Source organism: Scyliorhinus canicula, chromosome 26 (genome assembly GCF_902713615.1).
Source record: "Scyliorhinus canicula chromosome 26, sScyCan1.1, whole genome shotgun sequence".
Taxonomy (NCBI): domain Eukaryota; kingdom Metazoa; phylum Chordata; class Chondrichthyes; order Carcharhiniformes; family Scyliorhinidae; genus Scyliorhinus; species Scyliorhinus canicula.
Window position 1 is genome coordinate 18,817,961 of NC_052171.1, and position 16,174 is coordinate 18,834,134.

Consider the following 16,174-nt stretch of genomic DNA (forward strand, 5'->3'; position numbering starts at 1 on the left):
TCAGTTCAGATGAAGTTCACATGCCATTTTTGCTGTCTTGATTTCCAAGTCATGCACAGCACTTGATCACGAAACACCGGAAGTGCTACTGATTCTGCATTTAGAACATACAGTGCAGAAGGAGGCCATTCGGCCCATCGAGTCTGCACTGACACACTCAAGCCCTCACTTCCACCCTATCCCCGTAACCCAATAACCCTTCCTAATGTTTTTGGTCACTAAGGGCAATTTATCATGGCCAGTCCACCTAACCTGCACGCTTTGGACAGTGGGAGGAAACAGGAACACCCGGAGGAAACCAACGCAGACACGGGGAGAACGTGCAGACTCCGCACAGACAGTGACCCAGCGGGGAATCGAACCTGGGACCCTGGCGCTGTGACGCCACTGTGCTATCCACTTGTGCTGCCCATTGATGCCTATGCATTGCTGTGCTGGTACTGAATTATCTGTGTATTTTCAGGTTAGCCGAGGGCACGGATGATGCAATTCCCTGATGTAGTGGCTCGTGTCAGATAGAACTGTGTGCGCTCTTACTGTTGTGTTGTGTTTTGTTGAAATGTAAAGCTTCACCTTCCCTGATTGAAGCCATGACGTTTGCTCTTTCACCACGGGAGTCCGTCCTGTGTTGTTGTCCTCATCATCAGCCGGGGTTAATGTGAAATTTCGATCTTCCCACTGTGACGTTTTTGGACATATGGAGTTGTCCAGAGCAGCATGAGCTGATTGAATGTTGGAATGGTCTTGAGGGGCTGAATGGCCTCCTTGTGCCCAGTGTTGTGTTTTCCTGCTGAGGAATACCCAGAATAATCTGTTCCTTTCCTATTTTCAGGCGTGGGGGCCCTCTGCTGATTGGTGTGAGAAGTGAGCACAGACTATCGACTGACCATATCCCCGTGCTGTACCGCTCAGGTAAAGGACTTTGGTTGCCTTTTCCAGGATGTGACCCACGTCTTGTTACCGGATCCTGTTTAAAGTTGTTCCCCCTCGTCAGGCCCATGGCGTAATTCCAAAACCGGCCTTTAATACGTGGCACATCCTTATTTCAATCAAAGGTGCTTTATTTATTTCCTGGGATCCCTCCCTGGTCTCAACATACGCCACACAGCACCCTGGCCGTGAGCCAGGACAGGCTCACCAACCCTGTCCCCAGCTGACAGACTCTGATTAGGGCAATTTCCTTCCAACCTCCCTGGGAATTCTCCAGTTCTTGTCACTTCTCTCAACACAATTGTCCTGGAATGGGAAAGTGCTCCTTTGGAATCATTAACACGTCCAAATATCTAGTCACAGCAGTCTCTGAGAACTGGAAATCAGAGTGTGAGCATTGTTTTTAATCAGGTTTGTCAAAAGTGAATCACAGAATGGTTCCAGCCCCGAGCAAGGCCCAATGTGTCCATGTTGGCTGTCTACAAGAGGAACTCAGTCTCACTCCTCTCCTGTCTAGCCCTGCAATTTTCACATCTAACTATCCAGTTCCCTTTTGAAGTCATGATTGAGTTTCTCTGCAGTCCATTTCAGATCCTCACCACTCTTTGTTATCCCTGGTTCTTTTGTCAATTACCGTACATATTTTATTTCAAGTGCAGGTATTTTTTCACCTGTTTGCGTACGTCACGGAATTAAATCTGAGAAGTTTTTGGCACAGGAGGATGTCATTCAGCCAGTCAGTCAGCTTGGCTTAATTGTAGTTCAGTTGACCCTTCTTCCATCACGTTGCCGTTCAAGGGTGGTTAATGTGACTTTGAGAGGCATTCCCAGCTGGAATCGGTGGGCTTGACGGCGAGCTGCATCAGAGATCAGAATGGCCGGGAATGTCTTTGACTTGCCATTCTCAGCCACGTAACTGTTGTAAGGTTACAACGATAATGCTGGAGAGGAAAGACAAAGAGCGTAATTATCTACTTGGCAGTGTCACACCAGAAGCTGGCTGAGCATTCATCCAAGCCTAAACAACCGGTCAGCTTGTGTGGGGGAGGTACCTGGCCTGCAGTTCTCGCGGGAGGGGGGGGGGGGGGGGGGGTGCGCTGAGAAAAGATGAATTGGGTTCCTCTGATGGCCGAGTGGTCCACGGGCACCAAATGATCTGGCGCTGAGCCACAGAGATCAAGAAGAGTTTGATTTTGATCCCGGGTCAGTGCTGAGTTAGTTGACTTGGTATTAAAATTCACCTCGGTGCCCCTAACCTCAAAGGGGACAAATCAGCCAGGGTTTCCTGCTCTTTGTGGCTGTGCTAAATTGCACATGGAAGAGGTTTACATGATATCCCGAGGGTCAAGTTGACTCCATGTTGGCCACAATAATAATAATCTTCAGCATGTCTTTCGGGACTTGTGGGAGGAAACCGGAGCACTTGGTGGAAACCCACGCAGACACGGGGAGAATGTGCAAACTCTGCACAGACAGTGACTCAAGATGGGAATCGAACCCGGGTCCCAGGTGCTGTGAAGCAACAGTGCTAACCACTGCACTACCGTGCCGCAAGGGATACGGGGCGAATGTGGGAAGATGGCATCGCTATCAAAGGTCAACCATGGTCTAGTTCAATGGTGGTCACGAGGGGCCGAATGGCCTCCTCTCACCCTGTTCCTTTCAGATATTTCAAAAAACACAAGATTGCTTTATCGGCTCAGACAAGCTAATAAAAAAATGATGAGCTGTAATGTTTGTCCAGTCCGATGCAGAGCCTTCCTCAGCGATGGAAGATACTCCAACATGGTGTTGTGCTTCCTTGGCCTGCCCAAGCATGACCAGAGCCTGAGCAGAGACTGGCAAAAATTTTAAATATCCATTCTGCTTTTCGATTCCTGGACGTGTTTTAATTTTATTCTTTAACTTTGCACTTCCAGCTGATTGTCAGATGGGTGACAAATCCATAGAATCGGAAAGCAAAGGCAAGTGTTCAACCTCAGTTGAGCTTTAATGCTAAAGTTCTCCCGTGACTTTTGGGCTGGTATGGAAACTGATAATCAATGTGGAGGTTTTGGTGAGCATGTCTGATGATTGGTGCTGCTTTCTGGTGTAACGCTTTAAGCGTGGAGGATTAATGATTAATATAAAATGGTGGTGCAATTGTCAGGCTGTCTGACATTTACCTGACCTGCTGACTGGTGCCAGCATTTTCTGTTTTTATTTCTGATCATAGGCTCCAACACTACTTTCTTACTTATTTCAATTCCGGCCTTGGGTGGCTGTCTGTGCGGAATCTGCACCTTCGCCCGTGTCTGCGTGGGTTTCCTGCGGGTGCTCCGATTTCCTCCCACAGTCCAAAGTTGTACAGGGTTGGCAGATTGGCCATGATAAACTGCCCCTCTGTCTAAAGATGTGTCGGTTGAATGTCAAACCAGGCCTCATCTGCCCCCTCAAGTGATTGGAAAGGATAGCATGGTACCTATTTCAAAGAACAGCAGGGGAGAGTTCTCCCTGGTGGGTCACTCTCCGATTGATGAGATGTGACGGGTGGTGTGACATACGGGGATCAGTGCTGGGGGGTCTCATCATTTTGCAACGTGTATGAATGACTTGGAGGAAGGGACTGAAGGTATACCTACTAAATCCGCTCAAGAAACAAAGGCAGGAAATAAGTTGTGACGAGGACATAATGCTACAAATGGATGGAGTCGATTGTGGGAAAATGTCAAATTGTCCGTTTTGGAAGGAAGAATAAAAAAAGGAGCTAATTGTCTAAATGGTGAGAAATTGCGGAGCTTGGAGGTACAGAGGGATATGGGAGCCCTCGTGCATGAATCACCAAAGGTTTGTATGTAGCTGAAGCAAGGAATGAGGGAGGCTAATGTTGTACATCGCAGGGGGAATCGATCACAGAAGAAGGGAGGTTATACTCGAGTTGTCCAGGGCACTGGTGAGGCCACATCTGGAGTATTGTGTACAGTGTTGGACTCCTTATTTCAGGAAAGGTGTAAATGCACCGGAAACAGTTCAGAGAAAGTTTACTCACCAATACCTGGAATGGGAGTGTTCTCTTATCTGGTTGGAGGCGCGAGGCTCGTATCAGCTGGTGTTTAGAAGTGTGAGAGGTGATTTGATTAAAACGTACAAGACTCTGAGGGGAATTGACAGGGATGCATGTGGAGAGGATGTTTCCTCTTGTGGGACAATCGTGGGCGGGGGGGGTCACTTATAAAAATAAGCGGTCGTCCATTTAAGGCAGATACGGATTTTTTTCTCTTGGGGTTGAGAGTCTTTGCAACTTTTCCTCTAAAGCGGGCAAAAGCAGAGTATTTGAATATTTTTATGGCAGAGCTGGATTATTGATGAGCGCGAGGCTGAAAATCACCATCTGCAGCCAAGATGTACAAATCTTCGTGGTGTCGTAGCGCCAGGGTCCCAGGTTCGATTCCGGCTTGGGTCACTATCTGTGCGGAGTCTGCACGTTCTCCCCGTGTCTGCGTGGGTTTCCTCCGGGTGCTCCGGTTTCCTCCCACAAGTCCCAAAAGACGTGCTTGTTAGGTGAATTGGACATTCTGAATTGTTTGTCAAGTGTACCCGAACAGGCGCTGGAATGTGGCGACTCGGGGATTTTCACAGTAACTTCATTGCAGTGGTAATGTGAGCCTACTTGTGATACTGACAAAGATCATTTTTATTCTTATAATGTTTTTTTTTATTTTATAAATTTAGATTACCCAATTATTTTTCCAATTAAGGGGCAATTTAGCGTGGCCAATCCACCTACTCTGCACATTTTTTGGGTTGTGGGGGCGAAACCCACTCAGACACGGGGAGAATGTGCAAACTCCACACGGACAGTGACCCAGAGCCGGGATCGAACCTGGGACCTCAGCGCCGTGAGGCAGCTGTGCTAACCACTAGGCCACCGTGCTGCCCCTTATTCTTATAATGTTGATGAGGGCCGTGGAACAGGCTGCCTTGCAGAAGGTGCGAGCAGCAACGGCGGGCCATGGGGAAAGCGGAAAGAATTCATATTCTTTCCGCTTTGGCATGCAGAGGATTGTGATGTGTTCACACAAAGAGTTGAGGTTTCCCTGATCAAGTGTTAAAAGGGGCTAATGTCTGAATCAGGTTTTGTTTCAGGTTTGATCCTGGGGTCTCTGATTGTTTATGCCGTGCGTATGTATTGATTCTCGTGTCCTGTGTCCGACAGGCAAGGATAAGAAGGGAAACTGCAGCCTTCCTCGTACTGACAGCACCACCTGCTTGTTTCCGGTGGAGGAGAAAGCAGTCGAGTACTACTTTGCATCAGATGCCAGGTAGGCTAACTTGTCCTGCAGAGCATTGATGGTTCATGGTCAGGTTGATGGTTCCACATTCCCCAGTGGGCAGAGCCAGGTAGATTTGTGTTTGGCACTGAACAGGGGGTGGGAATTTTAGTGTCTGGCTAGTCTCTTCCTGGCGTCCTGGCAAAGAATAGAGTGGGGGGGGGAGGGGGGGGGGGGGGGGGGGGGGGTGGAGACCATGCTGTAACGTGTTGTCCTGCTCGTGTCCCAACAGCGCCGTGATTGAGCACACCAACCGAGTGATCTTCCTGGAGGACGATGACGTGGCAGCGGTGGTAGACGGGCATCTCTCCATCCACAGGATCAAACGCAGGGCGGGGGACCATCCAGCCCGTGCCATCCAGACCCTGCAGCTGGAGCTGCAGCAAATCATGAAAGGTACGAGGGCCCCGAGGGCAGGCGCGTAGCCGGGAGCTGCATCCTGGACACTTAGCTTGTCGGAGATTCGGGCGCGATTCCTTGACCGGGAAGTGGTGGAGGGGTGAAATAAGTACAGACTATGCTGGAAATCCTCGGCAGGTGAGGAAGGGTCAAATGTCCTCGGCAGCCTCTGCCGGTGTTATTCTGTGCTTGGCCGTCAGGGTAACAGGCCACTCAGTCACCTGGGCTGTTCCTTTGTGCTGTGCGCAAGTTTCCACTCATTCTGCCCACTTTGTGATCAGCCTTTCAGCGCAGTTTTCTATTTCCCCTCTGTGCATTCCTTTATTTCCTTTGACAGCATCTAAGTTATTTGCCTCCGTCCCTTTGTAGGCTGTCCTACATTCTAACTGTTGACCCAACATGAAGCCAGACGGTGAAGTCAGAAAGCAAACACCAATCGTGCCAGATCTATTTACACAATTCCAAACATTCACGTCCTCCGTAACCGGCGCCCAATGTCCGTGAAATCTCTCTTTTTATTCTTTGGAGTACCAATAAAAGAAACAGATGGATTATTAGACAGGTTAATAGCCCCTTAAAGGGCACTTGAGTCCCTCTTTATACTCTTCGAAAAATAAAACAAAAATCAATAAATTGAATAAAAACGAGGGGGGAGACGACCCTGTAACCAAAAGGAAACTTAAACCAAGGTCATTCCCAGGTATGATGATCAGATCTCATGCTGCCCATTGGTGGCAGGAGGCCTGAAGTGTGCCACCTGTGGACGCTGTGTGCCCCCTCTCCGGGGCCACCAACGTAGCCCCGGTAGAAGGGCAGATGGTCGTAACGGACGATCCACATCGACCGCCAGCTGAGTCGCTATTTTTCCTCTTTCAAAAGGAACAAAAATATCATTAAATCAAACATTAAATCAAACAAAAACTAACTAAACCAGAATGTCCATAACAGGCATGATGATGTCCCCTAGCGCCCACCCGTCACATAAGGCCTGTAGCGTATTGGTGGACACCACGTGCTCCCCCTCTATGCCACCCGGTCGTGAATGGAGCTGTGGTCGAGGGATGGGGGGGTGACACAAGCAGTTCGAAAGATCCTTTCCCCCACCCCCTTCTCGACCACCCATAGCCTCGACCTGTGAACGGTCCTGGCCAGGCCCGGGAATCTCTCTTTGTGCTATTTTGAGTGGTTGCTTGGCCACTGTTTTGTTGATGGTTGTGGGAGCTCCCCACATCTATCCTTTCCAAGGCATTGTTCAAATGACCACTATCCGCTCTCCTCCTAAAAGTCTCCTCCTTTTCAAACAGACCAGCCCCAACCTGTTCCATCTTTCCCTGATTCCCTGTCGTCTCGGAGGTGAACAGGAGTCACCTTGGGACACCTTGACCCACAATTCGTCCTTGAGCTGGACCTTGTGGGGCTGACAGACTGCACCTCAGTTAATGAGGCAGGATGAACCGAGTGCTGTTTGAAGTCAGCAATGTTTGAAGACGCACAGTCCGGTTTTGCCAGATGGTGTGACCGAACTCTCTTCCTGCAAGGTGATCATTCTCGTGATGAACAGTACCCGGTAAAAGTCGAAATACTTGACTTGATCCCTATTCTTCTTCTCGCGCGGCAGCAGTTGTACTGGACACGGAATTGAATCTTTTTGCTGTTCCTCTTCAGTAAGTTGACTTGGGTAAAATAGCGCGGTGGTCTGCCACTGGGTCAGGAGTCCAGAGGGCAGGTCTATTAATCCAGGGACAGAAGTTCAAATCTCAGTCCGGCACTGAGGAGAATTGTAATTCAGTTTAATAAAAAAAAAATGGAATTAAAAAGCTCGTATCGGCCATGGTGACCATGGAACTATTATCGTAGACACTCAGCTGGTTGACTAATGTGCTTTGGACAAGGAAAGCTGACACCCTGAGCCAGTCTGGTCCACATGTGACTCCAGACCCACTGATACGTGTTTGACTGTGAAATCGCCTTGCGGCCCACTCCCGAGCAAGCACTCTGACCGACTGCAGCTGCTCAAGAACGTAGCTGTCCAGCACCTTGGGGTGGGCTGCCTCTCCAGCAGCGCTACCATCCCATTTGATGAATGTTTAAAAATATATATATACAGGTCAGAATCATTTTGTACGGAGCACACAGATTTGGCAGAAAAGAAACTTTAATTCCATTAGTCTGGGTTGGAGTGGATCCCAGCCCCAGATGTTAAAAAGCAAGCATGCAACTGGCCCTGAGTGCTCCAATACGGTAATAAATTCCATGTGTCCTGATGGAAAGTGATACCATCTGTGCCATTTCAAAATTTACGACTTCTGCCAAGTTTAATTTCAGTAATTTTTCTGATACAGAGAGTTAAAGTATAGTTAAACGATGTTTCCCTTTGGCACTAATCGGGTCTCTGTTTGGCCAGGTCTGTTGGCGCAATCTTTTGTGCCCGCATGATTAAAATCTGTTCACGTGTCTGGTGTTGGAGGGCCGCGCACCCTTTCGGTGAATCAGGAGCTTTGCCCAGGTTTATGTGTCGAGGACACGCATCGGAGGTTGGTGCTCGGCAGAAAGCAGTTTCCACTCTGAGTGCTGCTGCTGCTGCTGTACAAGCAGTTTGTTCGCCAATGATCACGTTTTGCCTGCGTTCTCCCGACCTTCAGCCTTTTAGTTAGACTGCAGCAGCTTCGAATGGGTTCAGGGGACGTGAGGGTGACTTTCAAGTTGCTGCCCTGTGCTTGGAAAAGCCCAGGGCGGAAAAGTACCTCAGCAGTGTGCAAGGGTTAGTCAGAATCATAGAATCTACAGTGCAGAAGGAGGCCATTTGGCCCATCGAGTCTGCACTGGCCCCCGGAAAGAGCACCCCAAATAAGCCCACATCTCCACTCTATCCCCGCAACCTAGTAACACAAGCTAACCTTTTTTGGACACTGAGGGCAATTTACCACGGCCAATCCACCTAACCTGCACATCTTTGGACTGTGGGAGGAAACCGGAGCGCCCGGAGGAAACCCACGCAGACACGGGGAGAACGTGCAGACTCCGCACAGACAGTGACCCAAGCCGGGAATCGAACCTGGAACCCTGGAGCTGTGAAGCGACAGTGCTGACCACTGTGCTACCGTGCCACCTTAAAAGTTAACCGGCTCAAATCAGTAGAAAAATATAAAGACAATACTGCCTGTTCCAGAATTTCTAATTCACCATATAGATGGTATTTAAAAAAAAAAACAAATACAGATTGTGTACATGTAGTGCCGTCAGACCGTGAAATGCTGAATCTGAAAGGCTGGGTATGTACATTGAGCAATGCATCGTACAACCGTCGCCGAGTGTGTTGGCGATGATGTTCTACCCTAATTTCACTCTCGTCTTTTATCCCCCCCCCCCTCTCCCCGCTTTTATTTAAAGGCAACTTCAGCTCCTTCATGCAGAAGGAAATCTTTGAGCAACCCGAGTCTGTGCTGAACACCATGAGAGGAAGAGTCAACTTCGATGACCACACAGGTAACCCATGTTAAGGGCCGCTTGCTGCCACCGTTTGAATTTGACACTTTGTTGTAGATATTCTCCTGTCGGTCTTTGGTTCACGGATGCTGAGACCTGGAGGTGTGCCGACCTACCTGCCCACAGTGGATACATGCCCATTTACCTGAACCGGAGAAGAGAGGAGGAGGGTATCTTGGTCTTGTTGCAATAGCTGCACCATGTGACCATCGGCCCCTCAAGTGCCAGCTTTGCCCACTGCACATCTCATAGTTGATACTTCATTATGAAATGGTAAACCCGGACACTTGTGTTAAATTGCCTTGGAATGTTCACCTTCATTGTTGTTAAATCTCAACATTTTTGGCGGGGGGGTGGGGGGCGGTTTTGGAGCAACTTAGCACGCTTTTTTCACAGCCTGACCGACCGTCGGTAAATGCTGAAGTTTCCAAAGGGCGATGAGTTTCCGAAAGCCCGAGCAGTGATTCTTCTCGTGCGAGAGATGCTCCCGGTTTAGGTCTGCCACTTGGATACTCCCCTCGTGCCCCTGTCCAAAAGTGGTCTTGCTGAGGGCAACGTGGATCTCACCTTGAAATGGGTGCCCCCGTCCAGCCCTCCCGCTGTGCACTCGGTGCATTTTGTTTCATTGCACATTGGAGCAGCAGCCCACGGTGCCAGACAGAAACCATGTGAGGCTCCCACCTCCATACAATCTCCCGTCACTTTGCTTTCAAATTAGGTCAGCGTTTGGCCCTGGGTTTGAACAATTTGCTGAAGTACAAACCATTTTGGCATGGAGTTCAGTGCACTTTTACACATGATCAGAGTACAATTCTTCTCTCAGGAATGTTTTGAAGTATAGTGGTCAGCTATTATTTAAGATCATAAGAATAGGAGCAGGAGCTGAGATCAAGCCTGCTCTGCCGTTCTGTTACACTGTGGCTGATCTGATTTTGGCCTTAACTCCGCTTTGGGAGGAGAAATTTCTCCTATCTGAAAGGGGGAGACCCCCTTACCTTTAATCTGTGCCCCCCCTCCCCCCGAGTTCTAGATTCCTCCACACCAGGAAAGACCCTCTGGTCATCTCCCCTGCCCCTTCAGAATGTTTCAATAAGATCACCTCTCATTCGTATGAACTCCAATGAACATGGGCCCATTTCTTCAAATGCCAACCCTTTGATCTGAGGGAACAACCGAGTGATTCTTCTCTGACTTCCAATGAAAGCAGACCAAACTGTCCAGGCTACCCCATGGGGGAATTTCCCCACTTCCCCACACAGTTGTAGCAAGGTCTCCCAACTTTTATACTCCAATCCCTGACAATAAAGGCTGAGATTCCGCTTGCCTCCTTGCTGCAACTGTATGTTAATATTTTGTGATTCGTGTGCAAGGACAGAGATGCATTGATTTAACCTGAGTAAAGCTGTTCCCGTTGTTCACCAAGCTGTATTGAAATTGCTCTGACTTGGCATCTGTTTGGCACTGCGCAGAGTGCGAATCCAGTGTGCACTAAGTACTGGCTGTGGGGGTGGGGGGGAGGTCCCATCTAAAAATTGCACTTCATTAGATTAGTAGTGACGCCCACAGACTACTTTCAAATAGTTATGGATGTGAAAGACAGCCCAGCCTATTGGGAAAGACCCCTAGTTTTAACCCCTCGTTAATTACTGTGTGACAACTGAGTTTTCCCCTCGACCACCAGGAACAGGAGGACACCTTCAGCCTGTTCGGCACCATTCAACGTCATCGTGGCTGACGTATGGCTCGAGCCTATGTATTTGCCTTGGCCCAATATCCTTTCAAACGTTTGGTGAACGGAATCGATCAACCTCGGTTTGATTGTCAACAGCTGATCCAGCATCAGTTGCCACCTGCAGGAGAGAGTTGTAAATTTCTCCCATTCTTTTTTTTTGCCTGAGGAAATTCTTCCTGAAAGTCCTGCCTCTAATTTTGGCACCATGTCCTGTCCTGTCCAACCAGTGGAAACGGTTTGCCTGGGTCTGCTCCACCAGTTCTCTTCCACATCTTCACAACCTGGATCAAATCTGTTAAATTCCCGAGGTTGTGTAATCTCTTGTCCTCGGTGTCTTTCTGTGTCGCATCCATTCCAAATGTTGATGACCGTTTGTGACGGACTTGCTGATAATCCTAAATTTCCCTCGGGCTACTTTGAACGTCTGTGCCTGATCCTGATCGCACAAGCTAATACGGAATGGGAGCAATAGGTGGTGGTGGGGGGGAATTGCAATAAAAACAATCTAAACAGATGTACTGATGGTGCCCCATGTCTGAAAGGAGGAACGATTAAATGTTTTAAGGTCCGATCATTCCATCAATTTGCGTCATCAGGGCCAACAAAACAAAAGGTACAACAGAACATGCCTTTCACTTTCAGGCGTTGACTGACCTGCCAGAAATTGCAAGTGTTGTCGAGGTTGCAGGGAGGAGCAACAGGATTTAAAAAGACTTTTGAGACTTCAAAAACTTAAGCTGTGCCATGTGGGAGAAAGAGAGGGTGTGGGTGAGATGGACTTCATGAAGTGTCGAACCAAATCGATAAGTTGACACCCAAAGTCTTGTTGGCCAGAACAGGATAATAATTCCCTGACGGGCAGTTTTCAAGTGGATCCTGAAGAAATAGGCTGGAATTCTCCGGCCATTGGGATTCCTTGTTCCCGCCAGACGTGCACTCCAGCCCATGGGTTTCCTGGAAGCATGGAGTGGCTCCAATGAGAAATCCCATTTGACGAGCAGCGGGAGTAGGGAATCCCGCCGTCAGCGAATGGTGCGTCGCCAAGAAACACACGGCTGTTGAGGGGAGGGGGCGGGAGGGGACGCAGAGAATCCAGCACATGATCTTTATTTCAACGTAATGCTCCAGCAGCCAAAAAGAGGTTGAGGTAGATCAACTTGCGATTGGATACCTGGCCAAGTTGAGTTGCCAAGAGCAGTGTCAGGTTCAATGGCCAATTGGCCTTTTGTTACCCGAGCCTGGGCGTAGATGATAATTATCGCTGGGCCTCATATTTCCGGAAAGGCAAGTGCTTAGTGTTTGTTTCTGCTTTCACAGTGATCCTCGGTGGCTTGCAAGATCACATCAAGGAGATTCTCAGATGCAGACGTTTGATCCTCATCGCCTGTGGGACGAGCTTTCATGCTGGTGTTGCTGTAGGTTCATTCAAATGGTATCTCAGTGTGAATTATCCAGTGTCCCCATCCTTGTTGGAAGCTGTGACACACAGTCACAATGTCGGGATTGTGTTTTTGAAAAGCAAAAAAACAAGTGGTTTGCTGCCCTGATCTCCTTACAGACATGGTTCATTTTGCTGCCTGCAAATTTGCACCGGCAGTACAACAATTCTTCTCCCTCCTGGATGAGCGGGAAAAGAGGCCATGTGGTGAGTGCTGAGCCCGATCAAGCTGCAAAATTATCGGGCCCCCGTCTCCGTTCTATGGTGAGCTAGTCGACCTCTGCTTGGAGATACTCGACATCTGTGGAGACAGAAACCGAGTTAACATTTCAGGTCAAATCTGACTCCTCACAATTCAGGGTGTTAACAGCAACGTCTCCGCTCTCATTTCTCGAGAAACGAGTGAGACGCGTAGCTGGCGTGATGGGGCACAATGTGACGTGACTTCCTCCTTTTCACCTTGTGCTCTTGATTTTAACGTAGAGTTGAGAAGGGACTGGTTCACCCTGTCTGGGCTGGGTTTGAGTGAGCGCCTGACCAGGCACTCAGAATCTTGCTTTGTCTCACCCAGCTGCCAGACACCACCAGCAGCACTAATTCGATACAGAAACTTAAGTACTGACTATGTTTGCTTGTGGGTTTGCAGACTCGACAGGTGCTGGAAGAACTTACAGAACTGCCCGTCATGGTTGAGCTTGCGAGTGACTTTTTGGACCGAAACACGCCAGTCTTTCGAGATGATGTCTGTTTCTTCCTCAGCCAGTCAGGTACTTCAAGATGAGAGTTGCAAATCGCTGCACCTTTTTCCTTTCTCTGCCAGTATAAACACTATTCCAGTGTCAATTGCGATTAAACCTGAGTGAAGTGGATATGGCTGCCAATGTTTGAAGTTGGCCTGGCAATTAAATCCTCTGCCACGTTAATTCTTTTCTTTATTAGATGTTTCCCAATGAAGGGGCAATTTAGCGGGGCCAATCCACCTACCCTGCACATCTTTGGGTTGTGGGGGTGAGATCCATGCAGACACGGGGAGAGTGTGCAAACTCCACACAGACAGTGACCCAGGGCTGGGATCGAACCCGGGTACTTGGCACCGTGAGGCAGCAGTGCTCACCTAGCCACATGAATTCTAAACACCAATTCAAAAACAAGTTAGGCCATTCAGCCCTTTGTATCTGTGTCAGCTCGCTACAAGAGTAACTCACCTCGTCCCAGGCAGCCCTCCCACACCTTTGCCCTGTGTCTCGTGGACCTAGGTTTCTCTCTAAGTTATTATCCAGTTCTCTTTGAGTCTGCCTTCACAGCACACTCAGGCAGTCTGTTCCACAGGCGAACCGCTCACTGTGTAAAATTGTTTTTCCTAATGTTGCCGCTGCTGCTTTTGTCCATCGACTTAAGCCGCTTAACCTCAAATCACCTTAAATCGTTGCAGGGTAGGGTTTGGGTTTGTGGCTGTACTCCTCCTCCATTTTATTCCCATGTCTCAGAGAAGACATTTCCCCCAAGAGGAGGATGGGATTTATTGAGTTATTTGTTGTGTCACCTCTGATGGGTGACCTGCGTGTGTTTGACAAGCCCAAGAATGGGTTGCTCATTCGCTGGGAACATGCAAATATTGGGTAGCGGCCATAATTCTCAATCCGGGCATGTGGAGTATTTTATATGAACATCTGGTTGAACCTATGGGCTGGGGCTTAGAACCATAGAAATGAAGGCTGGGGTGCCATTCGGCCCGCCTTGTCCATGCCGATGCAAAGACACCCGGGTGACCTCTCCAATCCCATCTTCTTGCATAGTCCATAGCCCTGCAGCTTACATCACCGGGTACTTTTTAAAAGACTTCAGGGTCTCTGCCTCCATCACCAACTCAGGCAGTGAATTCCAGACACCCACCACTACCCTCCGCATAAAAATGTTTTTTCTCATGTTCCCCCCCCCCCCCCTAATCTTTCTGCCACTTAGCTTGAATCTACAGCCCCTGGCTTTTGAACTCTCTGCCATGAGAAACAGGTTCCTCCTGTCCATTCTATCTCTATCCCTGCTCCGACCCCCTCAGGGGCCAAACTCTATATTTGTATACTGTTCCCCTCCTACACCTTGGAGTACAGGTAATCGGTGATGGTGGTGGGGAGGGGCTGCGCAGAACCTTCCCCCCTAATTGGGAGGAACCGCACAGGGTGATCCTGCGGGGTGAGGAGCAGTGTCATTGTAGCTTTGCGAGCAGAGTAAATAAACCTAGTTGTTATCCTGCCCTCCTAGTGTTGTATGACGTCCTTACCTTTGGCTCTCTCTACCCCTCACAATTTTATCTACCGCAATTGTGCCACCCCCTCAGCCTTCTCTGTTTCAAAGAAAACAACCCAATCTATCCCCGGACCTACAGTTCCTCAGCCCCGGCAACATTCTAGTGAATCTTCTCTGCTTTCTCTCCAGAACAATTACGTCCTTCCTGTAATGTGGTGACCAGAACTGCGCACAATACTCCAGTTGTGGCCTCACCAGTGTCTTGTGAGGTTCTATCATTATATCCCTACTTTTGTATTCTAAACCTCTGCCAATGAAAGGGAACACTCTATACGCCTTTTGTACAATCTTATCCAATGGTGCTCCTACTTTTAGGGACCTGTGCACCTGTACGCCAAGATCTCTCATTCCATCTACCCCTCTCAGTATATTCCCGTTTACTGTGTATCTCTGCCACTGTTTGTCCACCCGAAATGCATTGCCTCACACTTATCAGAGTTGAACTCCCATCTGCCACATTCCTGCCCACTCCCCCAATCCATCTATATCATTCAGGAGCTTACAGCTCTCCTCTACACTATCTACCTCATGACCAATCTTTGTGTCGTCTGCAAATTTCCCAGTTGTTCCCCTCAACACTCTAGTCCAAATCGTTAATATATAAAACAAACAGCAGGGGTCCCAGCACCAAACCCTGGCAGCACGGTAGCATTGTGGATAGCTCAATCGCTTCACAGCTCCAGGGTCCCAGGTTCGATTCCGGCTTGGTTCACTGTCTGTGCGGAGTCTGCATGTTCTCCCCGTGACTGCGTGGGTTTCCTCCGGGTGCTCCGGTTTCCTCCCACAGTCCAAAGATGTGCAGGTTAGGTGGATTGGCCATGATAAATTGCCCCTAGTGTCCAAAATTACCCTTAGTGTTGGGTGGGGTTACTGGGTTATGGGGATAGGGTGGAGGTGTTGACCTTGGGTAGGGTGCTCTTTCCAGGAGTCGGTGCAGACTCGATGGGCCGAATGGCCTCCTTCTGCACTGTAAATTCTATGTAACACCACTTGACACAGTTTTCCATTCGCAAGGACAGCCATCAACCATTACCCTTTGTTTCCTGTTACTGAGCCAAGATTGGATCCAATTCGTCACATTACCCTGCGTCCCATGGGATTTTACTTCTTTGACCCGTCTGCCTTGTTGTGAACCTTCTGTTTTCGCATGCAAGAAGGAAGTTTTGAGGAAATAAAATGCTCTGTTGCGGTCAGGGATTTAAGCGGAGCTGTTTGGCCCTGTTTGGAGATGCCCAGGAACATTGCCATTCGCCAACCAGTCTTGGAGGGTGGCAGGGATGGGCGAGCACGATGATGTAAAGCTTGTTGGCAAGGATCAAGTTAAAGTTTTAGCAGTGTCGACAGTGCCTGCCTGTGAAATACAACTTGCAGGGAAGGCTGTTTTATTTGGCACAGTATTTTTGTAAGAAATGATGCTTTGGAATTCGACTCCATGAAACTCAGCTCCCAAATGCATCACATATTCCGATGAAATTCCCCTGGTCCTGTATTCCATCAAGGGCGTGAATGTGCATGGAATAAGTGCGCTAATGCCTCCTTTCTAATCCACACAGACAAGTTTAAACCAATTGCATG

At 48.8% G+C, this 16,174-nt stretch overlaps 1 protein-coding gene across 2 annotated transcripts in view; it reads left to right on the plus strand.

Moving 5' to 3' along the window:
* The window catches only part of gfpt1 (glutamine--fructose-6-phosphate transaminase 1), a 61,339-nt gene that overhangs the window by 25,783 nt on the left and 19,382 nt on the right, over window positions 1–16,174 (plus strand). The window contains exons 8-14 of one of the 2 annotated variants that reach the window (XM_038785152.1): window positions 833–912; window positions 2,850–2,894; window positions 5,126–5,231; window positions 5,473–5,636; window positions 9,030–9,125; window positions 12,175–12,272; window positions 12,942–13,062. In XM_038785152.1, the coding sequence (XP_038641080.1) occupies window positions 833–912; window positions 2,850–2,894; window positions 5,126–5,231; window positions 5,473–5,636; window positions 9,030–9,125; window positions 12,175–12,272; window positions 12,942–13,062 (710 nt within the window). The remainder of the gene's footprint in view (window positions 1–832; window positions 913–2,849; window positions 2,895–5,125; window positions 5,232–5,472; window positions 5,637–9,029; window positions 9,126–12,174; window positions 12,273–12,941; window positions 13,063–16,174) is intronic. The other variant, XM_038785153.1, reaches the window with a different exon arrangement.